Source organism: Chaetodon trifascialis, chromosome 16 (assembly GCF_039877785.1).
Source record: "Chaetodon trifascialis isolate fChaTrf1 chromosome 16, fChaTrf1.hap1, whole genome shotgun sequence".
NCBI lineage: Eukaryota > Metazoa > Chordata > Actinopteri > Chaetodontiformes > Chaetodontidae > Chaetodon > Chaetodon trifascialis.
In genome coordinates this window covers 5928854-5954743 of record NC_092071.1, presented here as the reverse complement: position 1 = coordinate 5954743, position 25890 = coordinate 5928854, and the positions used below count along the sequence as shown (strand labels likewise).

The 25890-nt window shown below is 42.6% G+C and overlaps 1 protein-coding gene, 1 long non-coding RNA gene and 1 pseudogene across 2 annotated transcripts in view; 2 read left to right on the top strand and 1 right to left on the bottom strand.

Annotated features, from left to right (window-relative positions):
* The first annotated feature begins 1232 nt into the window (after positions 1-1232).
* LOC139344704 (stromal interaction molecule 1-like) lies at positions 1233-19566 on the top strand (annotated as a pseudogene).
* LOC139344706 (uncharacterized) lies at positions 14470-18567 on the bottom strand. The gene is made up of 4 exons (XR_011603175.1): positions 18291-18567; positions 15964-16181; positions 15086-15320; positions 14470-14697 (listed from the first exon to the last, which is right to left on the bottom strand). It is a non-coding gene; the product is annotated as an uncharacterized lncRNA (long non-coding RNA).
* Positions 19567-24948: 5382 nt separating the features above from the next.
* Positions 24949-25890, top strand: part of dub (duboraya) — an 8827-nt gene continuing 7885 nt past the window's right edge. The window contains exon 1 of the mRNA XM_070983055.1: positions 24949-25035. Coding sequence (XP_070839156.1) covers positions 25030-25035 — 6 coding nt within the window. The 5' untranslated portion in view covers positions 24949-25029. The remainder of the gene's footprint in view (positions 25036-25890) is intronic.

Below are 25890 nucleotides of genomic sequence, written 5' to 3'. Positions count from 1 at the left end.
TATCAAGAGATGACCTTTGCTTGCCAACACCATAAAATAAGTGTCCAATGTCCACCCATCCATTTTCTATACCGTGTATCTCTTTCGGGGTTGCGGGGGGTGCTGGAGCCTATCCCAGCCATCAACGGGCGAGAGGTGGGGTACACCCTGGACCGGTCGCCAGCCGATCGCAGGGCACAAACACACAACCACTCACACCTAGCGGCAATTTTAGAGTCACCAATTAACCTAATGAGCATATTTTTGGTCTGTTGGTTTGGTTTGTGGGAGGAAGCCGGAGTGCCCGGAGAGAAGCCACGCATGCACGGGTAGAACACGCAAACTTCACACAGAAAGGCCCCGACCTGGGAATCGAACCAGCAACCTTGTTGCTGTGAGGCGCGCGCACTACCTGCTGCGTCACCGTGCAGCGTGTCCAATGTCAAATTTAGTGAAGTTACCGGCTTCACTAGCTAACCATGTAGGGTGTTAGGGTATAGTGTTCAGTTTCAGTTAGGCCATATATGAAGCTACAGCCAACAGCTGGTTAGCTTAGCTTAGCATGAAGACTGAAAGCAGAGGGAAACAACTATCATGGCTCTCAATTCAAAGATAACACAATCTTCACCACCTCCATCACCTTCTTCTTCTTCTTCTTCTTCTCCTCATAATAATAATAATAATAATAATAATAATAATAATAATAATAATAATAATAATAAGATATTATATCACTCCAACCAATACCTGAACTTCCTGTCAGCTTACTGTTGAAGTTCAGATGCTCAGCACTGATCTGAGAGCAGCTCTGAAGATGTTTGCTCAATAAAAACTGAGAGAGAGAGAGAGAGAGAGAGAGAGAGAGAGAGAGAGAGAGAGAGAGAGAGAGAATCTGAGAGGGTATCTTTTAATTGAAGTTTGAAGTGCACTTCCTCTCTCTGACCGCAGGTTGGCGCAATCACCCCGCTACGTTAGAGAGATGCTGCCTTCCAGTGCTCCTGGAAATTAAACAACCAGGAAAGAAAATGTAAACTTCTGAATGGAGAATCTGATAAGTCTGAAACTTTATCACTCTTTAACACACACACTGATGGATGTGTTCATATCTTAGTGCCAGCAGGTTTGACCAGTTTAACCAGTTAAGGAGCTCTTGTAAACTCCTGTTCCTGTTCTCTCTGCACTTTATGCTGTTAATGCTGGAACTCCACTGGCTCCTAATTTGCTGTGTGATACGTTGATATTTGATTAGACACATCTCTCCAAGATAAGGTAATAAATAAGAATCCATCTTAAGATGCCTTACCATGTCTAATGTATTTATATATTCTAAAATATTTGTAAAATATATAATTTGTTCTGGACTTATTGCTATCATTGTCCCACAATTCAGTAAAGTTGATCAATGGAGAAAGAAAGAATTCAGTAAGTCCTATACACACTTGCATGTGTATATGTAGGAGGTGTAAACATCAGATGATATTGTGTTTTAATGCTGTTTTATATTACATTATATATTCACAAATTTTCATTTAAATGAACACAGACCAAGAGACACTCAGTCACTCTGAAGCAGAGCACCTGTCTCTCTTCATCTTGTTGTGATCATCATTTACATGCAGCAGGTCAGTAATCAGATTTCTCTTAAGATAAGATAAGATAAGAAAAGATAAGACATGGAATGTAGTCGTTACAGACAGCAAGATTAAAAAGTAGAGGTAGAAAAAAAACAAATGCACAATAAAAACGATACAAACTTAAAAAAAAAAGTATAAATAGAGAACAATTATAATATTGCCTTGTAAAAGACGCCTCAGATTCACAGTGGAACATTTTGCACCCACAACCTTTTTTTGTCTATTGAGCCTCTAAAGCTGTTATTTTTGGAAGTCATGCTACAGTAACTTCCTGTCTGTAACACTGTATTTTTTCTGCGTGTGTGTTCAAACCAACAGACCAAACACGCAAGACAAACTTTATATAAAAGATACATAATCCACATTTACGTCATATGACAGAAAAGCAGCAATTGTTTTAGACATTATGCTTGAAAATGTTTTATTTATTAAAACAATCAATCGATCATTTAATGGTTGCAGATTAATTGTACTAACATCGACAAATCGATTAGTGAGCTAATTGCTGCAGCGCCGCAACAAAATTCAACTATTAAATGAAGATATTTTTTGTACGCCTGTGTAAATTCTGAGCTTTCGGCGGGTAAGTGAACGCAGCGCAGGCGGATCTCTTCATGTTTTTTTTTTTCTTCTCAGCACCAGTTTGTTGAGTTTGAGTCGCGGGGCGGACGACTGAAGAGCAAACTTTTATCAGCACTCGCAGACTTGTTTCGAACACTTTGTGTCGTATCGATCGGACCTGATCAGATCAGATCGATGGATTAGAGGAGCGGCTGCTGCAGAGGTGAGTGATGACTTCAGGTTCAAACTGTTAGTGTGTGACTCTGAGCTCAAACTGCGGTGAAGCGCGTTTTTCCGCAGCTTTCAGGAGTAGACCGCGTTTTCGCTGAAGGGATGTTAGTGAGAAAGTCAACAGCTGTCTGACCTCTGACCTCCAGTCAGCCTGAAGGACAGCAAACTTTATTTAAAAGATAAGTAATCTGCAATGATGGAGGAAGTTTTCAGATACTTTCTGCGAAGCAGATTAATGAACCACTGGAGCCAGGATGGGGATAAATCAATCGAGTACCAGTGTTTTTATGTTTTCAGTCACATGCTGTGCAGGTGACGTTAATTTTGTTTTATTTATTTAATGAATGCTCATTAAGATGATTTTCTGGTTTAGGCTGGGTGAAAAGAACAGCGGAACGTGAACGCCTCCATGTTTGTTCAAGTCATCAACATTTAACATCATCATCTTAACCAAACTTTGCTTTGTGTGTGCAAATATTATCTGATCTTCCTTAAAATATCTACACAATAATTAAAGATACTTACTGTACTTAGTGTTGCAAAGATAAGTACATTTACTCATGCCCATTGCATATCCTGGATGTTCAGATATGAATTTCACATCTTGAAATTCTTAGTATTTTTATTAAACCTTTATTTAACCAGATGAGCCCAAATGAGATCACAAACCTCTTTTTCAGGGGAAGCCTGGCGGTGATTGCAGCATTTCAGTGTTTCAAGCAACATGCACACAAACATTAAAGGCACACTCACAAAACATACATCAACTCACAGAATCACACGCTTAAGAAGACAAACAGGAGGAAGCGAATCTTGCTAAGATTCAAGTCCCACTTGAATTTGTCACCAAACCCTTCATTACATTTTTAAATGCCCTCAGTGGGATCAGCCTGTCGAGCTGCAGATCTGTCTGCAAATGTCTCCAGTCTGCAGGGCACAGAGCATCAAGGCCTGTTTGCCCATTTCAGTGTGAACCTGAGGGACGAACAGCAGGAGGGTATCATTTGATGACTAACAATACTATTTTTAATCGAGATATACCCACAGATTAATTAATCTGATGTTGAAAGTGCTGAGAACAAACTGCTTTTATTTTGAAAAGTTCTCAGAAATTCATTTTAAACAAACCTGTAAAATCTTTCTCCCTCTCTCTCCTCAGACATGGAGGGTGTGTGTGTGTGGCTGGTGTGTGCGTGCATGCTGAGTGTGTGTGTCGGGGCTCACAGCTCATTGGACAGAAGTGACCATGCCCACCCGGACCACCAACACTACCATCTGGTTTCCAGCGGCAGCACAGCCTCAGGTTGGAAACACACTGCTTCTGTGTGTGTGTGTGTGTGTGTGTGTGTGTGTGTGTGTGTGTGTGTGTGTGTGTGTGTTTCCATGGTCCCCAGAGGATGAATCCCAATGATAACAATCCTCTGACTTCTTATCTAGCACCGCTATATGTCAAATGTCAATCTATTGGTTCTTAAACAGGCTACAGCTGATTGAGAGTTCAGCCTGATTTAGAGACCAGCGTTTTCATTTCAGCCGTTTGATAAATGCAGACCTTGTTCTTGAGCAAGGACGACGGCTGTTTTTCTGTTTGTGGTCAGTGTGTTTGTGGTTTTTAAATAGTAAACAAATCATGCTGAGAGAGAGTGAGATCATCCTGTCACTGCACAAACATGCCCTGTCCTGAGTGTCGCCTCTCGTCAACCCCAAACTGCGTCCTGATGCTTGGACTTTAAAAGTGCTCTATTAAAACTAATTTATCTGCAGACAGAGTGTGTGTGTGTGTGTGTGTGCAGCAGAGATAGCGTGGGAGCTAGCCGTTAGCAGCTCACCACAACTTCCTGGAGCTGACATGATCATGATGTCACAGGAAGCATGGTGACAGAAATAGACTCTGCTTCGTTAGAGAAGATGACGGGGTCCCACCTTCAGGTCTGAGAGCCAATAGGAAGGGAGCAGTCTTCGTACGGGAGTTGCATCACTTCCTTCTCCAAAAGTAAAGTATAAACTGAAACATGCTGCTGCTTTAACGGTCCATGTAGATCCTTTAGTCTCTCAATGAGATGCGAACAAGATCTTCTTTCTTATCTACAAAAAGTAAATAAAAATCTAAGAAAAACACAGGGGAAAAGGCGCTACTGTTTCTAAGCAAGTAAAATTTTATCTTCAGCCTGTTATTAAGACATTTGTAGCTAACATTAGCATTTAAATAGTAGCATTTTAACTTTAGCATTTCAATATAAACATTTTGGCAACGTCATTGTCACGTTAGCATTTTAGCAATAGAATAATAACACAGCATTAGCAACGTGATCATTTTGGTGTTAGCATTTTAACGTTAGCAACTCCGCATGAACATTTTAACTGTAGAATTTAGATGACCATTTTAGCGACTTTAAACATTTTAACATTAGCATTGTAACATTAGCATTTTGCTTTCCTGCTGTGTTGGAGTGAGTTCAGACTGATGTTCAGCGCGTGACTTTGACTCGACCTTCCTCCTGTTTAATTCTATTATCTATGTATTTTTATCCTCACAGCTGCTGATCTTAATCCTCAGACTAAACTCAGACCTTCAACTGAAGCTGCTTCCTCACCTGTCGCTGTCTTTACCTCTCTGTCTTCTTCTGTGGTTTCGCGGCTGTCGCAGTCGATGAGGAGAAACTTAAGCTGGATTTAAACCGGGATCGAGGGGTTAACAGCAGTCTTCCTGGAGATACCTTTTGTTATAGGTTTAAGTCTGTTCAGCGTCAGATTTCACGCACTGCAACACTGCATGGTTTTGTTGGTGTGAACGCAGCCTCGCTGTGGTCATGTTTTAAACCTCAGACAAACTTGACACCACAAGTTTTTTGTCCGTACGCCCACAGGTTTTCAAACAAACTCCTTATGCTGTGAGCTCCGAGTTGAGCCCTACCTTAGCCTGTATTTGTTTACATTCAGTCAAATTGTCAACCATTAAAATTGTGCTGAATTAGCTGTTAGCAGTTCCTGTTTGCAGTGAATCCTTGGATCTAAAGTGAACTATCCCTGGATTACTTTGATCCTGAAGAAAACTAAAAAAACATGACGATTCTCAGGCAAATTGTGCAGTTTATGGACAGTCTTGGGTGGTTACATGCGATGGACATCAGAGATAGTAATGGTATCTTCTGTCACAGGTATGGCTCTGTGAAGGAGTGAGATTTCTGTACTTGTGTGTGACGGCTGCAGCTCCGCCTGCTGACTGTCTTGGTGACTTCCTGGACACCTGCACACACCTGTCCCTTTCACCCTCTTTGTCTCACGTCTCATCACTCAGCTCTCCCAGTTTGAAAACTTGTTGTTTTAAACCAAGGTGACCAGTTAGCTCTTCGCAACTCCAGCTGTGAGTGTGACCAGAGCTGCAGTATGAAAAGCTGATCTCTAATCTGTCCTAATATTTACTCAGTGAGCTGAGAGCGGTAGCACGCACACACGGATACACACACACATACAGACACTGTGGCAGGTTTTTACTGTTCTGTCACTGTTATCTACAGTGTGAGCAGCTCATATTTATACTCTAGTCTGAATTATCTGACATCTGGATCAGCTGCTACTCCATCAGTGCAAAGGAACTAAACATAAGGAGATCAAAGGTCACCAGAGGTAGACGAAGGCCTGTTAGTGTTGACTTAAGATAAAAAAACTGATGCCACCATAAAATACTGCATTATAAACCTATGAGATGAAAATAGTTTCGTCAGGCTAAACCCAGAATTCTTAAAGGAGCCTGCAGATCAGACGCTTTGGGCTCTGTGGACTGTAAACCTACGAGCACGCCATCGCACATGTGCAGAACATGTACAGACACGCACACATCCAGTGTAGTTTGTACATAACTGCTGTCTGGTTTGGATCAAGGCCTTAAAAATCCGCAGTGAACCTTTAATGTAGGGACTGATTTAACTGATCAGGTCGAGTTGGACCAAGTTTTTTTTTTTCCCCTAAAATGAGTGGAAAAATTTGGTCTTGCTTGTCTTGTTTCAAAAACCTTTTGGAAAGACAGAATGACGGATGACTGCTTCAGAAGGACATCACCTCAACAAAAATGTTGAATGTCGAGAGACGCCTGAGCCGATCCTCGCGATCAGTATCAGGAAGTAGCCTCCCTACTGCTTGATGATTGAATGATTGGTATCAGACAAACTGAAGCTAACCAATCCTCCCTTCACTCCACAGTGTTTCTTTACTGAACGCAGCTTTACTGAGGTTTAGTTCTGTTTACCAGGTTGGTAAAGTACACAGCCGCTAAGCTGCAATGCTAACTCTCTTTGTCATTATCAAAGTTCAGTCCAGAGAGCAGTCAGCTACCAGCTTCTCTTGATTAGCCAGCGCTGACGTCACTTCCGCCAGTTAAAATGGCGGCCGCGGCGGCAGACCAAACAATCAATCAATTAATGGAGAAAGTAATCAGCCGATTAATCCATAATGAAAATAGTGACTAGTTACAGTCGCGAATGCATTGAGTCATAATAATCTAATGACAGAGGGGACATTTTTCTGCATTGAGTACTTTTACTGTCAATACTTAAAGTACATTTTCCTGATTATACTTACATATTATTACTTAAACAACATTTTCAATGCAGTGCTTGTAACAGTGTATTGTTACAGTTTGATATTAGTACTTTTACTGAAGTAAAGGATCTGAATATTTGTTACACCACTGCTGGAAAGGGAACACACACACACACACACACACACACACACACACACACACACACACACACACACACACACACGGCTGAGTGATCATGCAGAGCGTCGTTCGTTGTGGAGGCTGAAATGACCAAATGTAGGCATGAATGAAGTTCTGACTCGGTTCAACCTGTCTGAATTGGCTGCTCACTGAGGCTAACAGGAGCTGAGATTGTTGCTGCTTTGTGGAGAAATGTGATGAAACGTCAGCGTGTACGTTGGAGGAAACACTGACTCCAGAGTATTTTCAGGTGATATTGTAACTTCCACTTCAGTAAAAGATCCTTCCGTCCCTCTCACACTCTGCTGCTGTCCCTCGGACTTGTGAAGCAGAACTGTGATGCGTCTCCCTTCCTTGACCCAAACAAAGATGGCAGCCAGAAAAGATTGATGTATATTTACTCGTCCTGCTGCTGTTTTTGGCTCGGGGAGCGTAGTCGACGTTTGTCAAACTGACAGAAGCTCAGAGTCAGAGTTTATACCTGCTGGTTTGACTCATTGTTGAATCTAACGTCCTCCTTTGTATTCTTTGTGGAGTCATCATTGTATCTAAATATGAGCGTGCAGCGGGACATTTAAAGCACTGAAAAAGATGCATTTGCACGCACATAAGTTATAGTTTAATATAATTATTTTGTGCTCAATAAGTTTATTAGCATGTTTGCTATTATTCACATAAATACACAATAATCACCCTCCCTCAGTCTTTGCCTCCATGTGCAATAATGAGCTCTACAAAATATAGTTTTTACTTGCAAAAAGTCCAGTTGCGGACTCAGAATTGAGACACAAATATAATCCCATGCTCTTACTTTTCTTTTTGTCAACCACAGAGAACAGTAATAGTCGTAGTAATGATGATAAAGGTGATCATAATATTGTTTGGTTGCTGTTACACTCCCGTGCTGCAGATCTGTGTACGATAGACCACCAGCTCTGTCAGGATGAGAACTCCCTGCTGAGTTTCGAGGCGATCTGCAGCATCCACAAGCAGATGGACGACGATGCAGACGGGACAGTGGACATGACCGAGACGGACGAGGTGAGACAAAAACACTATGCATTGTCCTGACTTTTACACTCACAGTAACCTTTTTTGTGATAGGAGGTATAGCTGTGGAGCTCACACAGACTTGTGTTAAAAAGTTTGGTGGCACGGTGGCACGGTGGTAACACTGTCGTCTCACAGCTAGAAGGTCCCGGGTTCGATTCTTGCTGTGGGCACCAGGGGTGTGTCCCCCACCGTGCCTTCAGTGCCTGCTCCTTGAGGAGAGGGGCCTTTCTGTGTGGAGTTTGCATGTTCCTCCATAAAATACCCCCACTAAAAACACGCAAGAAGATCGGACCAAGGATGGGTTAAGCATGGCGTGTAGTGTGCAACTAACTCTCTGTGTGATGTGATAATAAAAAGTACCTTTCTTCTTCTTCTTCTAATGCCCTCCCTCCTCCTCCTCCTCCCCCTCCTCCTCCAGTTTCTCAGGGAGGATCTGAAATATCACGACCCCAAAGCCAAACACAGCAGCTTCCACCGAGCCGACCTGCACATCAGCGTGGAGGACATGTGGACCGCCTGGAAGAGCTCTGAAGGTGAGGAGGAGGAGGGGCACCAACACATGTTAACACATGCTATGGACTTGATTTTTATTTTAAAGTTTTCTTCAGTATCAGAGTAATTCAGTGACAGTTGTCTGTACACCTAAGATTATATTGCTAACCAGAACTGCTAATAGCTAATTCAGCATACTATTAATGGTTGACAGCGATGGCTTTAACTGGTTCTGTTGTGATATTGGCTCTCAAATAGGCCTATATGTTGTTGTTAGCATCATATTAGCATGTGGAAGGGTGTGGAGGTCCCAGGGCAGAGTGATACCCCCAAATGTAATTTATGCAGTATTGATAAATATTCTTTGACTAAACTGAAATGAAGCATAGTGCACACAGTGTTCAGGAAGGTCACAGAGGTCAAGCTCAGTTGACATTCAGGCTTCACTGGCTCAGCTGATCTCAAACCAGCCCACGTCAGCTGAGTAGCTCAGCTGATTCTCTGCTTCGCTCTCTATTGGCACATCTCAAACAGGGCACCCTTTTTAAGCTGTCCCAGCCTGCTTGTTGTCACTGCTTCCCCCGCAGGCCGTTTTAAACCCACCTCCGCCCCTGCTCCACCTTCTATGCTATGCCTGACTTGCTCTGTTCTGTTCCCTATGGGGTCAGCATGTGGAAGGGCAGGGACGTCCCAGAGCAGAGCCATACCACCACATGTCATTTATGCAGTATTAAGGCACACTCTTTGGCTGAAGTGGTCCTGACTGAAATCTGATTTCACACGGAGCAGATAAAGCTCAGAGATCCACTCTGAAATACAAAGACAGGACTTAACGACAGGAGGAGCAGCCAGTTCACAAACGAGCTCATTGTGGCTGTGACTATCACTGATGTGAAAAATGACCCACATATGTGAGCGCTGAACAGGATTAAAGTCACCAACCAGAGCATGTGATGTTGAATCAGCCCACCTCTCCTGCAAACAGAAACCCAGCCTGACTGGAGCTCAAGATCAAATTTATGATCAGCTGCTGGTGTTTGTATAAAAGTCATTCGGGGGGGAAGAAACAACACCGGCAGCTTGAGGAAAAGTAGTTTCAACAAAAACAAAAGCACACAAACATCAAGTGAAAACTCTTCAGTAAAGGACTGCTGACACACATCATTTACTTTCAGCATTTATTCACTCTGTCAGTAAAACAACACGTTCACACCTTCACCTCAGCTCAGAGAGCCAGACTTCCTTTTAAAAACCAGGACTTTAAGGCTCACGTTGTTTCAAAGATGTCAGAATATGAAATTTGTTTGCTTTGAAAGTTTACGGAAAAATGGAAGCAAGCGGAGAAAGTCGGGATGGAGAGGAAGAAAGAAAGAAAGGAGGAAGAGGGATCGATCGTAAAAATAAAATCCTATTTATGGATCCACTTTATTTTCCAGCTCAGTTTGTCTGTGGGATGACGTAAAAAAAAGACTCATGAAGAAGAACGTGTTTATTTTTAGAAAAAAGTGCATGAGCTGTAACAGAGAGAGACACGGATATACAGCAGACTCGCAGCTGCTGTTGATTTTTCAGCTATTAGCTTTCTAAATTACCTCGTCAGGATGGAAACATGTTAATAATCTTTTTTTTTTTCTGATGCAGCAGAGAGGATATCTACAGACGTGTTCTGTGACTCAGCTGTGATGTTAATACATGAGAGGAACAAACTGGAGCTGACAGATTTATTTAACCCTGCAGAGGCTAAAGTTCATTCGACGCTGATCTCTGACTTTCTGAACCGCATGAAGTGACTTTATTAAATCAGCGCTGTCCTCCTGTGTGTCTGTGTGCTCAGTGTATAACTGGACGGTGGAGCAGGTGGTGGACTGGCTGATCGTCAGTGTGGAGCTTCCTCAGTATGCAGAAACCTTCAGGAAACACCAGCTGGATGGAAAGGCCTTACCCAGGTATCTCTCACACACACACACACCACACACACATTTATCTTTCTATACTTGTGAGGACACTCAGTGACCTAACGCAGGGGTTTGAACATCCATTTAAACAGGAAGTAGAACTGCCATGGAGTCTATGGGTTAGCTGTGGGCTTCAAACAGCATATTTGTTTAGAGTTTGTCAAACAGTCTCCATTAAAAGTTTGCCGAATGAGCTATTAACAGTTCCTGTTTGCAGTGCACGAATGGCTCATCTCGTTCTCTCCTGAGGTTTAGTTTTTCTGATATTGTTGAAATTTCCTGTTTGTGCCAACGCTCAGATCTCTGAGTGTCCCTGAATGCACCGGTTTTTCTGAACAGTCTGTGAGCTCTGAGCTGCAGAAGCACACAACCATGACAGTGTTTGTTTCTGGGTAGCCACTTCCTGCAGCCAGACCGAAACTACTGAAACGTTTGTTGCTCTAAAACTCATTGATGATCTTCTCTGTTCCCGAGCAGGCTGGCAGTGAAGAACACCACCCTGACCGTGTCGGTGTTGAAGATTTTAGACAGAAGTCACTCTCAGAAGCTGCAGCTCAAAGCCCTGGACATCGTGCTGTTTGGACCACCCCCAGGTATATCTGTGTATGTGTGTAAGAGATTGCCTGGTTGGTACCCCGAACTGTTTCATGAAAGAAGCACCATACAAAAGTCAGATATACAGAAAAGATACACGTACATATATCTTTTTCCCTGTATGTTTGCATGTGTTGTATATTTATGTATGTATTTCTATTAATACACTGCTTGTGTGTCAGCAGGCCGACAGAACCGGTGGAAGGATCTGGTTCTGGCTCTGTCCATCCTGATGGCGCTGGGTGGTTGCTGGTTTGCCTACGTCCAGACCAGGAAGTCCAGAGACGACCTGGGGAAGCTGATGAAGGACCTGGAGGGTCTGCAGAGGGCAGAGCAGAGCCTGATGGACCTGCAAGAGAAGTGAGTCCATCACAGCTACAGCATCTCTGCACTGAATCTAACTCACACATTGGCTTCAGTCCACAGGAACAATCAGCGCGTTATTTGCTCAGTAACATCGTTAACTTACCTGTAATGAAGTGTTTGCCACAGATGTAGACTATGTAGATGTAGTTAACCATTTTCATCATCCAATCAGGGTGTAAACAGGGCTGCAGCACTTTTTTTGATGCAGAGGTCTGTGGACAGTGATGTATGCCTGCTCTTATCGATGAAGTTCATCATGAGAGGGAAATATCTGATTGTGCTAAGCTAACTGACATTATGTACTCTGTACTTTAGTCCCATTTTATTAGCATAACATTTTGTAATTTGAGGTGTGTTGTGTTTTCGTTGTGAAATATAATTTAAAATCAGTTATGCTGAGCAGTTAGTGGGTGTAAATAACAACTAATCTCTACAAAAGAACTAGTTGGTGAGGCGTAACCTGTTTTAAGATAAAACTCCTCTTTGTGAACACTGACGTTAGCACGAAGCTAAGTTAGAGCTGCTGCTGCAACCGACTCCTCTCGACTCATTTTGCACATTTTATAATTAACCTTCAGACTGTAACTGACCTGCAGCTACCAGGAGAGGAAATAACTCATCTGCTGTGTGTGTGTGTGTGTGTGTGTGTGTGTGTGTGTGTGTGTGTGTGTCGACAGTCTGCAGAGGCTTTCTCTCTAAAGTCCTTATATGGTCAAAGAATAGCCAGGAGCTCAGTCTGCATGCTCACACACACACACGCTCACACACACACACGCGCACACACACACACACACACACACACACACACACACACACACACACACACACACACACACACACACACACACACACACACACACACACACACACACACACAAAGACATCACACATTCAAACACTTGGCACAGAAACACACAGTGACGTGTGTGTGTGTGTGTGTCATGTTGTAACATGCCGGTTCACCTCAGCTCTTCTTCTGTTTTTTTACTCCAACCACAACAACTACAGCTGATTGTACTACTATTCTTACTATGGTTACTGCTACAATACAGTACTCCTGGTACTGCTGTTACAGTGGTTACTTCTATGACAGCCACCGTCACTATTGCTATAACTTCTATTACCACTGGTACTACAACTGCTGCCGTTACTACCACTAATCTTACAACATCTGTTACTATGGTTACTTGTATTGCCAGTACCACCGCTACTATTACTGTAGTAGAATTAATACTACTATCTCTCTGGTAGTATTATTACTACTACTATCTCTACAGTTATTACTGTATCAACCACACTAGTGTTAATATTATTACTGCTGTACTACCACAATTACTGCTGCTACTGTCACTACTGCTACAACAGCTATGACTATTACTACTATTGCTGTTACTACTGTTATTTCTTCTAGTATTACCACTGCTATTTCTATGTGTACTACCTTTAGTACCACTGCTGTTACTCCCCTTATTGTATGATTACCACTACTACTACCACCACAATTGTTTCCCTGTAGTATTGCTAGCTAGCTGCTGTTACTGCCACTGTAGTACCACTACTGTATAACCACTATTGATAACTACTGCTGCTAGTATCATTACCATTACTACTACTACTACTACTACTGTCACTGTGATGCTGTAACTATTAATGCAGTAGGCTGCCTCTACTGTGACAAATGATACTATACTGCCATTGTTAGTACTACCAATACTGAAATATTTGCCACTACTGTGTCTTAACACAAGTCTCACTTGTTCTATCTGTAGTTTTCAGCAGAAATAGTACCTATAGTACTACAATAGAGCTGTACTGTGAGTACTGCTGTTGTATTTTCAGTGTGTCAGCAGCTGGTCTGGATACAGTGTCAGTAGATTAGATTCAAACAGGTGGTGATGCACCGATGACAGGTCACATATATACTGTTACACACACACAGAGGAAAAACACACACACAGATACACATTCCTTCATGCTCCCCTCAAACACTGCCCCCCCCCCCACACACACACACACCAAGGCATAGCGCCCCCTACTGGCGCCCTACATTCACTACAAACACTCAGCCTGACTTCAGAAACAACAGTTTTATATCACAAACAAACTGACATGTTTATTGAATTTCACATCAGGGCTAAACACAGCAACCCAATATCCAAGAATGCCTGTGCACAGCATCATAAATGTGTAAAGAAGCATTTGTTTTGTGCTGTTTGTGCTGCTCTAGTTGTATGTATGTGATTCTATGAAATGTTTGCAGACAACAGATAGAATAACCCATTACGTCTGTGTTGTTGTTTCCGTCAGGCTGCAGAAGGCTCAGGAGGAGCAGCGCTGCGTTCAGGTGGAGAAGGTGAAGGTGGAGGAGGCGCTGAGGAGTGAGATCGACTCGGCCAAGCAGGAGGCTTATCGGCTGCAAGAGCTTCGGGAGGGAGCTGAGAACGAGAGGAGCCGGCAGAAATACGCTGAGGAGGAGCTGGAACAGGTAATCCAGGGAAACAGAGAAACAGCTGGTTCTATTGTACTTGTATAACTGACTTGTATTTGGATTTGTACTTGTAGTCGGGTACTTGTCACAGTGAGGCATTAGTATTTTAACTTAATTTCTGCTGTCAATCAAAAAAATGAAAACAACTGAGCCAACAAAAGACTTAAGCTATGAGTTTTTACCGTGCAGAATACAATTGTTATGATCAAAGTATCAAATTGATAAGAGTGAAAATCCTGAGTCATGTGTGTCGTAGGTACGTATGGCGTTGAAGAAGGCGGAGAGGGAGCTGGAGTCGCGGGCTCACTGGGCTCCACCGGAGGCTCTGCAGAAGTGGCTCCAGCTGACGCACGAAATCGAAGTTCAGTACTACAACATCAAGAAACAGAGCGCAGAGAGGCAGCTGCTGCAGGCCAGGGAGGGGGTGAGGACAGCAACACACGCTGATGACACAGACAACATACATGATGACGATGGTGGTGAAGATGATGTCCGTGGTTGTTTCAGGCGGAGAAGATCAAGAAGAAGAGGAGCTCTCTGTTCGGGACGTTTCATGTGGCTCACAGCTCCTCACTGGACGACGTCGACCACAAGATCCTCTCTGCCAAGTAAGTGACCTTTGACCTGACAGGAAATTTACTTCTTCAAACCCACAAATATTCAACTGACCGTTCGCTGAAGCTAACTGGTCCCAGATGATGATATCATGCTAACAGACTGAAACTAAACCTAACAGTTCTCAGATCATGATATCATGTGAATAGATTGAGGCTAAAGCTAACTGGTCCCAGATCATAATATCACGCTAACAGCCTGAGGCTAAAGCTAACAGAACCCCAATCACTATATCATGCTAACAGACTGAGGCTAAAGCTAACAGATCCTAGATCACAATGTCATGCTAACAGCCTGAGGCTAAAGCTATTAGTATAACTGGTATAAAATTATCAGTAACTGATTGTTGGCTAGAGCTGTTCCTACTGTTAACAACCCCCACCCATCCCCCCACTACCCCCAGACAGGCTCTGGCCGAGGTGACAGCGGCCCTGCGGGAGAAGCTCCAGCGCTGGCAGCAGATCGAGTCTCTGACCGGATTCTGTCTGGTCAATAACCCCGGCCTGGGAGCCCTGGCTGCCTCTCTCAACCTGGACCCGTCCTTCCTTGGCCTGCGACCTCCGACCCCTCAGCACCTCCTCCTCTCTGATGACCTTGATGATATGGATGAAGACATCCTGTCTCCTGGGACACTGCAGTGTAAGTTAGATTGTTTGTTAGATCTGTTAGCATACTACTACTATATGTGATATATTTAAGATTTAGTTTAAACAATTCCTCGCGGCAGTGTAATCTCTTTTGTCAAAGAGGCCTCCATGACAGGTTCCTCCTTTACCATGAACACATACGATGTTGTTTATTTTGACTCAGTCGCACAGACACTGTCCTGTCACCACAAATACTTCAGCACCAAATGTGGATTCATGCACGATTTCTTCCTGTTTGATTAAAAACTACAGTGAGCAGCTGATTTAAGATGTCACTGAGCCTGTACTTAGAAATAGAAAAATGTACTTGTGAGCAGTTTTGGAAGATTTACGCCTTCAGTAGGAACCAATGGACTTGGAGCTGAGAGCCGCAGACAGGAAGTTGAAGCACTGACGGATGTTCTGACACGTTGTTGTTGCTTTGTCTGAACACGAGATCTGGAGATACTGAAGTCCTGAAAATGCGTGCATGTAAAAACACGGTGACTGCTGTAGAGATTCAGTCGCCACTCATCACTTCAGGTTCCTTACAGAGGCTCATGAGGGACAAACTTTGAGAAATGTACGCCATTCTCAGTCAACATCCTGATGCAACGCATTTACGTAACCTCATCTCCTCTCAGCTCACATGTGGTCCGCTCACTGTCTCCATCCCCTCCTCTGATTGGTCCTCTTTTCTTGGCATCTCTCTCTTGATTGGCTCCCCCCAGATGCAGCATGGCAGATGGACCGGCGAGTGAGCGACCTCTGGCCCCTGAGTGGCATCGCAGACACCCAGTCACCATGGAAACACTCTGGTTGGCCCCTCCCTCCTTCAGCCTCCCCCTCTCTGATTGGTTCATACCTCTGTGCGATCAGCAGAGATAACTGATCAATCAGATGGATGAGCATCTCCAGACTATTATTAATATTTAAAAATATATTACTGGTAAAATGAAACGTGTCACATGAACACAGGAAAACTTTAGGTTTCAGAAAACGATAAAGAATCTTTCAACAGATTCAGCATCTTTGATCATTTTTGAAGAAGCAGCCGTTTTAAAACCTGATTCGTGTCACCTCCTAAAGGCCCAAATGAAAAGAGCTTTACACTTTCACACAGAGGTATGACTCAACCAGAAGGCGGCGTTCACGTGAACATTTGCGAGCAGTCATCAGATCAACGTTTTAACGTTTGCTTGTTAGCTACACATGCAGGTGCTGCTCAGTGTCTCCAGCTGCATTGCAGGTTGCCAGATATAGTCAGTAAGCACAGGTTTTGGCTTTAGATTCTGCACTAGTAGTGGAAAAATTATTCAGATCCTTTACTAGTATTAAAAGTACTAATACCACACTGCAAAAATCCTCCAGTACAAGTAAAATTCCTACACTCAAACTTTACTTAACTATTAAAGTATTATCAGCAAAATGCAGCCAAAGTATGAAAAGTAAAAGTATTTATACACTGTTGGCTCGTTTAATTGACAGCAATGCATCATATTCTTTAAGATCGTGGTATGTTCGCTGTCCTGTGACAACCACGTATCTACAAAAAGTTTGATGAGCTCAGAAAAACAGCCTGTTTTCAGCTTTGTGATGATGCATTCCTTCAGTTTATCACCATGATTCAGATCAACTTGTGTGGAGAGACGTGGTTTTCACTGAAAAACTGTAATCTGAAACGTAACTGCTAACTGAAGCTGTCAGACAAGTGTAGAAAGTATAATATTTACCTCTGAGATGTAGTTAATTAGAAGCATAAAGTGGCACAAAATGGAAATACTCCAGTACCTCAGATTTGTACTTGAGTAAATGTACTTAGTTACATTTCACCACTGCTCTGCACAAGCGCCACAGTACCAAACCTGGCAACCGCACTGCGATGACAAGACTTGAGGAAGTTGCACACAGTAAAATCATCGACTGCATCCAACTGCTTCACGCGTGTGTGAACATGACGGACAGCAGGTGTCCATGTGAACGCCTCCTCACCTGTGCAGCTTCACCCTCCTCTTCCTCCACCTGCTCCCTTGAGACAAAGTTGTATGGAGTCTCGTCTGCTCCTCCTCACCTGTTCTCTGTCTGAACACCTGGAAAACCGAACTCTGTTTTAACAGCACTGTTTTCCCTCCTCTCTTCACTAACATCCACTTACAGGTCTGCAGCAGTTTAAAGCACAAAGTTTTTTACTTTCAGAATTTCAGCTTTGGCTCCTGACGCACATCAGTTCACACAGTTGAATGTTTTGATTACAAAACACAACAGATCCATTTTGAAAGTCCACTGTTTTAAAGTTAATAACTCCAAGGATAATTGATTGGAAAGTTGCGTTTAAAAACTGTTTTTCTTTCATAATATTCAGCAGTTTTCTGAATTGACGCTCCATAATCAGATCCCAGATTTACAAAACTGAACAGAAAAGTCTTTGTCTGATGCTGATTTACAAACCTCCGTGAAGCTCATTTTGCTGGACAGATGTTAAAGCTTAAATATGTTTTGCTCTTTTTATATTGAAGACGTGTTGCTTTTTCAATCTGTTGTCATTTGCAATTGGAACCCTTCAGCTTTTTTTGAGTCTAGACTTCCTGTTTCTGGTTTTCAAAATAAAACACTCTAACCACGCCTCCTTCTCCCTCTCCTGCAGCTCAGAGTCTGATGCCCCTGCGACAGAGGATAGGAGACCCCGCTCTGACGTTCAGCTCTCAGAGGTTGGTTGAAGGGCGGGGCTTACCTCAACAGGAAGGGCGTGGTCTGATCACATCGTCCCGCCCTCCCAGCGGCCGGCAGAATCGCAGCCGCTCCATTGGCCAGCTGGAGTTCCTCCCTGTGCCCTCCCCCTCTCTCTCCTCCTCTCTGTCTCACCCCTCCATCGGCCCCACCACTCCTCTTCAACCCCCTACCCTTTCATTCTGTCCTCCCCCTCCTCCCCCCACCAGCTCCTCCTCCTCTTCTTCCTCCTACGCTGAAGGCTCTCACTTCTCTGCTCTGCTCTTCCGTTCTTCTTACTTCCATTCTGTGGAGGCAGCATCTAGCCTCCCGCCTGCAGGAGGCGCTGTGATGAGCCGAAGGCAGCGCTGCCGCTCTGGCAGCTTTGGGTATCTTCCTCTGCATGGCTTGTTTCCAAAGATCCTGATGAACTAACAAGACAGAAAACAGTGAATCAGCAGACGTAATTACTAAAAAATTTTATAGCTATCTCTTCGCAGCTTTTACAAAATTTTTAAGAGAAAGAAATAAGAAAACATTTGTAGATGAGATCCAGTGTACGCCACATCACAGCTTTATCTCTCAATTTCATTTCCCCCTGCTCGCTCGCTCCCTCTAACTAACCTATCCATCATACAATCGTGTTTTCACAAAGTGGTGAACCTCCATCCTTTGCTTGTGAACGAATGTGGTGAGCAAGCTTTGCGGCCAGTTTGTCTTAGTGGACAACTGCGGTACTGCAACTAACACATTACTTACTTCAGTGTAAAGTTTAAGTGTTTGCAGCACAGCTGAGTGTTTATTATACGTTATCTGTTCCTCTCTGCATACATCCATGTTGAGCATGTTAGCAACATTAGTTTCTGCTGTCATTATTCTCTCTCTCTCTCTCTCAGGGACATCATGAACCGCTCCGACTCTGACTCCGCCCTGCCTCTCTCTCAAGGCGAATCAAGAAGCCTGTACGGCTCCAAGCCCTTCCTCCTTTCATCCAGGCTCCACCCCCTGCAGGCTCAGGGCTCCGGGGCCGGTGGAAGCCTGGAGAAGAGCTCCAGCCTCGGGGAGCTGAGGGGCAGCACTGCTGCCATCCTTGCCTCCTCCTGCTCCACCCGTTCTCTCTGTGTCACGTCCGATGCTGCTGAAAGCCCGCTCGCTTTCTCTTCCTCCGCCTCGTCCAGCTCGTCCGGCAACGGTCGGGGGACAAGCATCCCGGCCAGAAGGAGCCCTGTGGAGGAGGACGGAGGTGAGGAGATCGAGCCGTCCAGCAGCCGGAGGAGAAACGCTTTTAATAAGATCTTTAAGAAGAAGCAGGGGCGTCACTGAACCAGAGGAACGTCTCTGCATCTGATTACAGACCTGCTTTTATCTGCTAGACTCATGATGATGAGATCTTAATCTTCATCGTGATGAACGAACCAAATGCTCACAGGGAACAGCAGTTTTTAACGCTTCACTCAACCAGATTTTCACTTACCAGCTTTCCTGAGCTTATGCCTCTGTTAAGCTGAGAAGAGATCAGATTTAGAGAAAGCACAACACGGGCGATACCTCAGCACCCAGGGGACATGGAGACGACCTTCAATAACACAAATCAATGAAGAAGAACAAGTGGAGGACTGAAGGAGTAGTAGGAGGAGTAGTTTTCCTTGTTGTCTTTTTAAAGGAAAACTTTGGCAGTTTCTTAGACAAACAAGGTCTAAAGATGAGTTTCTAACTGGATGTAGATTTAGAGAAGGAACATTCAAGATCTATCCAAAGACCTGTTGAATTCAGCAGCTTTAAATTTGACCATTTTCATGCCAAAAAAGTCCCAGTGTCCCGTGTCTTCTGTATGTCAACTCTTCAAAGAAAGAAGAAAAGCGGCAGGTTTGATTCCTACAGCAGCAGATTCACCAAACATTTGTCCAGTAATTAAGCTGCTGATGAGTCATGTGACAAACAAAATACACAAACGGTTCAGACCAAAAAAAAAAAATACCAGCAGCTAGATGCCAATGCCAGTTCAGCTTTGAGTTTTCCAGTGTCCAGCCAATCAGAAAGAGGGGGTGGGACTGATTCTCATTCAGGAAATAGTTTGTTTATATTCTTGTTTTATAGCTGCAGGTGAAATTTGTGTGTGACAGGACAGAGATGTTAAATAAAACACTGTACTCTACCACTTTGTGGACTGTTGTTGTTAGCATGCTAGCTCCCGCTCCTGTTTATGTTTACAGCCCCGCCCACACTATTTCCTATCCTGTCGGCCTCATCAGTCTGACTGAAGCTGTAGTCATACAGTCCATGAAGACCCTGAAGGCATATGCTGCATTCAAGTCACACCGGAATTATCGTTCTTACCAAATTGAGTTCACATCAGCATCCAAGCTGCAATAACGACAGAGAAACTGTGACTGTTTGTTGGATACTGAGGACCAACAGCAGTTGTAGTTTTGACATTACGAAGTCTCTGGACTCCAGACTCTGAGGATGAATCAGGCTCCAGGTTGTCTGTTAATACATGTGTCAGATGCATGATGGGAACTCATATGTTCTGTTGTAAATAGCTTTCATAGTGTATAGTGTATATGTCAGAGTGGAGTTTATGATTTTATTATCTGAGCTGTTGAAGGGCTCTGCTTTTATGATGGTGCATGAAGACCAGCAGCCTGACTGAGTGGGTTTTTTTATCAGGTAGTTTCAGATTTTAATCATTTTTCAAGCAAAAATTATATTTTCTATCTTTGGGCATACATTTGGGAAGACATTTGAAGATGGAACTTTTGGATATAATGGCTATTTGTCACTATTTTTCAATCTAGAAAACAATCAGAAGATGAATTTACAATGTAATCGTTGATATTTAGAGTTTAGGCGGCTGCTTGTGTTTAGACGACGTCTGTTTGGCTTCTCTTGTTTGCTTTTATTTTTCGAAAAAGACATTTTAGTGTCAGAAGTAAAACTCAGTATTGTTGTGGTAAGATTTCAAAAGATACTAAATAATAATAATAATAATACAAAATGTTCACAAGAACTCACTAAGAAGCTAAACAAGCTCTGCTGTCCACCATCAGCTGAGCAGAGCCTGAGGTCGGCCTGTTTAACTTATTCTCACTGTTTGCTCACCTGCAGAGGAAATGTAAGATGTTGCTTGGAGATGTAGAAATAAAAAAAAAAGTGTCTGTACAGTTTGGATTCACACACACACACACACACACACACACACACACACACACACACACACACAGTAACGAATCAGATGATGTGTGTGTATTGTCTGAGGCAGGATGTTCAGAGGGATGTGAACTTTTAAGTTCACTTTATTTACTCTGAACAAAGATGAATGTCACTGTGTGTTTACTTTAAGAACGCAGCTGTCAGACTTCATTACCCAGAAATCCTGTCACATGATGCCGATAAACTAAACACTCATTTTTAACAGTTCACACATATCAGGAAGAGAACACATGAGGACACTTTGCGGGTGCAACAGAATTCACCATCTATGTTCATTTCAGTCTAAAATCAGAACTAAATTCTTTTTAAGCAGCATCGATGGTGCTGTTAATGTTAATCTTTGTTCTTTTTCTCTGATGGATTTCTCTGTTGCCTGTGAAGAAGATGTTGCTCTTTGGTTCTGAGGCTGAAGTTTACGGACTTGTTTCCAGCTGCTGGGATGATGAAATTCACACTCTTTGTTCAATAAATCGTGCTCTCAATTTTAAATTTCATGCTCCCAAATTAATAAATCGTGAGTGACATGATTTAAGTGATAGGCCTTTTCCGTTTGCCAGCTTTTCCACCTCAGCCAAGATTAAGAATTTTCTGACATCCAATCGTTGAAGAAGCACATCAGAATGTGTGGATGGAGTTAGAAGCACCAGCAGGCTCTTTTCAATTAGTTTTCATTTTTTAACACCAAATTAATCCACGTGATTTTTACCAACTGAATATATTCTTTTGATGTGTATTCTTTTAGTTGAACAGCTGCAGATAAATAACGCTGAAGGCAACAACTCAAAGTGCTGAAAAACACCGTCCTCTATATTGGATGTCCCTGTGGACACGGTCAGTCTTCGCTCAGTCTCATCAGTACTGGCAAACATCATTAACCCGTCACTTCAGTCACAGCTGACAGAAACAATATTCTCATAGGCGGGGCATTTGCTGACATGTCACCTGCTCAGGAAATCTGCCAGAGAGGCAGATGTGTAACCACTGGGTGGCAGCACAGAGCCAAACAACAGCAATCTGAAGAGAAGCAACATTTAGGGCTGATTATGGTTTGTAAAAGGACTGATAATATGACAATTCCTCCTTAATCTGACCATCAGTCAGCAGTTCTCCCTCTCAGCGAATGAAAAAACAAAATCCTGAAGTTACAACCTGAAAAATAACATTAAGTCCTTTGAAACGCTTCTCAATATAAACTCATGAATTTTGTTCTACAAAGATATTTCACGCAGTTTGATTTGATTTGAAAATGCAAGAAAAAACAGATTGTGTTGCAAGTCACAAGTAAGTCCAACGACCAAGTCAAGGATTACAAGTCCTGAGTCAAATCCTAAGTCAATACCAAAAAGCCTTGAGCCAAGACCAGCAAGTCCCAAGTTCAAGACCAGGACTTGACTCTGATTCCACCCCTCAGTTAAAAAATCTCAAATCTTTATGTTTCTGCAGTCACGCGTATTTTTTCTGAGTTCTTATCAACAGAAACTGATGTTGAGTAACGACTCTCTGGTGGCATCAATTTCACCTTATATGGTTTCCTCCTTAATTACACAGTGTTTCTTCCTGTCTGCTTCACTCCTCTCCTTTCACCACGTCCTGGTCACTGATTGGCCAGAAGATGAGCTGAGATACACCTGAAAGGAGAAGAGGTTTGTGGCATTTTGATATTAACAGAGACTTCACGCCTTGTTTTGTTTGTCTGTTTATCTGTGAGGATCTTTAAAAGCTGTTTCACAGAGTGCTGCATGCAAGTGGTGCCAAAGGTCCTCCATTCAAAACCTCATTTAAAAATCAGTCACTTTAGTGACAATGTGTTCCTCTACCCTCCTCCCCTCAAATTCACCAGAAGTGTCAGTGTCATATTCTCTCCTTATGCAAGCAGTGTTAACATGGTAAAAACTCAGAAGTGAAGAAACACAAAAGGAGAAACGAAAGAAGAAAATTTCTCCGCTCGAGTGGCTCAACTTCCCTTTAGAAGGCAGGAGATGTCCTGCAGAGCAACAGCGGGCTGCACGTTCCCCTTCAGCCAAATCATCACAACATCTGAAAAACACACAGCAAGTGGACAAATTAACAGAAACACCTGAGCTGTGTTATAAAAGCTGTTGCATTGTGTTCTGGTATATAAAGCATGTACAGTATGTAAAAACAGGATGAAAATCTGAGTATCAAAACTCAAATCCAACCAGAGTTGTCCTTTAATTTTACATTTTGTGGAGAAATTTGGTACTTCTTACTGCATTAACTACAACTCTTATAATAAATCACATTCCCCATGATCATTTCTTACTTCAACTAATGAATTTCTAACTTGATGTCTTTGCTTTATTTCTATGAAAATCAACCTGCAGAGACTTGATATTTGCTTTGTAACTTGCAGTTAATGGTTCAGTTGATTTTATGTTTGCCACTGAAAACTCTCTCAGGCAACAGTGTTTTCACTTTCCTTTAAATGTCATCCAGAAATTAACACTCCTGACTTCAGTTAAAGCTGGTGGGACTGAAAAATCAATCTGCAGCAAGATCCAAGAACTGATTCAATAGAAGTTTGGACAGTTGAGAAAATAATCACCCGTCATGTTAGTCTGACAGTGATGATCATGGGAGCTGTAATCATTAGATCAAACATGAAAAATGTAGCAGGGTCCTTTTAAATGAGTCTGATATCACCTGATACTCGGGGCTTTTCCGCTGAAGAGTTTCACATCTATTTCATCACATCAGTTTTAAAAGTCAGTAACATAGAGAGGAGACCGCATGCTTTGTATCCTCATATCTCGATTATTGTGACAGTACAGCTCTGGATTCAGCAGCTAGACCAGAATTTCACACACATCCTGGTCTCACTGCACCAACTTCCAGGCTCTGATTCTCATCATGGCAGTGTTGGCCTGTGTATCACTTTGGTCCAGATTGAAAGATCTCAACAATTAATGGGTTTATTGTTATGAAATTTGGTTCAGATTTCACCAGAAGATGAATCTGATTAACTTTTTGTTCAGTGCCACCAGCCGGTCAAAGTTTTTTGTGAAGTATCTTTGCACAAAATCCTGTAGAGATGTTCATGTTCCCCACAGGATTAACAGTAACTTTGGTGAACCTTTGGCTTTTCATCTGGCGCCATCTTCAATCGACATTTTAAAGTGTCCAGTGCTTTGGATTTGACCAAAATATCTGCAGAACTAATGACTAACTAACTAACTCCCATCAGCCTCAGCTGTAAATGTAGCATGCAGTAAATGCTAGCATGCTAACATGCTAAACTAAGATGGTGAACATAGCAAACATTACACCCGCTGAAAAGCTGCATGTTAGCCTTCTGATGTTAGCATTTAGCTCAAAGCGTCACTGTCTTTAAGTACAGCGTTACAGAGCTACTAGCATACCTCTAGACTATTTGCTGCTGGTGCATTGACAGTATTATATTACTGTTAGCCGCTTGCTAACTTCTGCAGCTGCATTAACGATTCTTGATTCCTGTTTTTGTCTTTTGTTCTCCCTTTACTCTGACTGCTTTGTGCGCTGTTGTTGTGGACAATCTAAAATCACATATGATGAATCAACATGAAGCTGCAGAACGAGCTGCACAAAGAGAAACAGAGAGAGAGAGAGAGAGAGAGGGAGAGAGAGAGAGAGAGAGAGAGAGAGATGATTAACATGAGACAGAACATGAGCTGCTCTCTCTCCCTCTCTCTCTCTCACTATGTGTCTGTAGTGACTCTTGTTCTATATTTAACCTGCAGGACGACTCTTGCTCACACATACTTGACATAACCGAGGCCGCTAACAGACGACGAGCAGGATGGAGGTAAAACTCTTCTAACTTTTAACTCTGCTCAGTGTGTGTGTGTGCTTGTTGTCGTTGTTGTTGTTGTTGTTGTTGTTGTTGTTTTGTTGGAGTCTGGAGAAGAGTCGAACATAGAGGAGTTAACGGTTTGCTGTAGACGGTTCATCAGTCATTTGTGCTCATTACTGAATTTATGTATCTAATTTTTTGAGTGACATAATAAAAATCTGCAGGTTCCGGTTAAATTTGGCTGAGTGTGCTGAGTGACTGCATCAGATCTCATCAACACGGCCCCTGTCGTATCCTCAGGTCACTTAGTCCTTTTATTACACTTGTATTTATAGATTAATCTTGTATGTTTTGCCGTTTAATGAATTGCACTTGTGTTTTCTGCAGTGTGAAAGCATGGATTTATTTTATTTCATAATAATCAGAAAAGTTTTCTCTGATTAGCAATTTAAATATCTGCTTGACAAAAGTTTTTTCACTCATATTATGTTATATATATTGATATTATATTCATCAGAAGATCGTATTTCCCTCCTTTAAATTCCACGTGAATGCCACCATAAGCCGGATATAGGAGCTTTTGGATGGCACTTAAATGCACCACGTGTTTGAGGATCTGAGAGCATCCACAGATAAAATGCAAACGATATAGCACATGAAACATGTCACATACATGCAAAAACATATCATTGAGCTTATTTTGCAAGACAAAACAAGTAAAATAAAAAGCTTTTTTAATCTACCTGTGAAATATGATGCAGCATTTTCTGGATTTGATGTGTTTTCCAAAAAGAAAACTGCTCTTAGTTGTGTGAGGTTCATATTATTTATCTGGAGTTTATGAAAGCGAAATAACCTGCAGAGCAA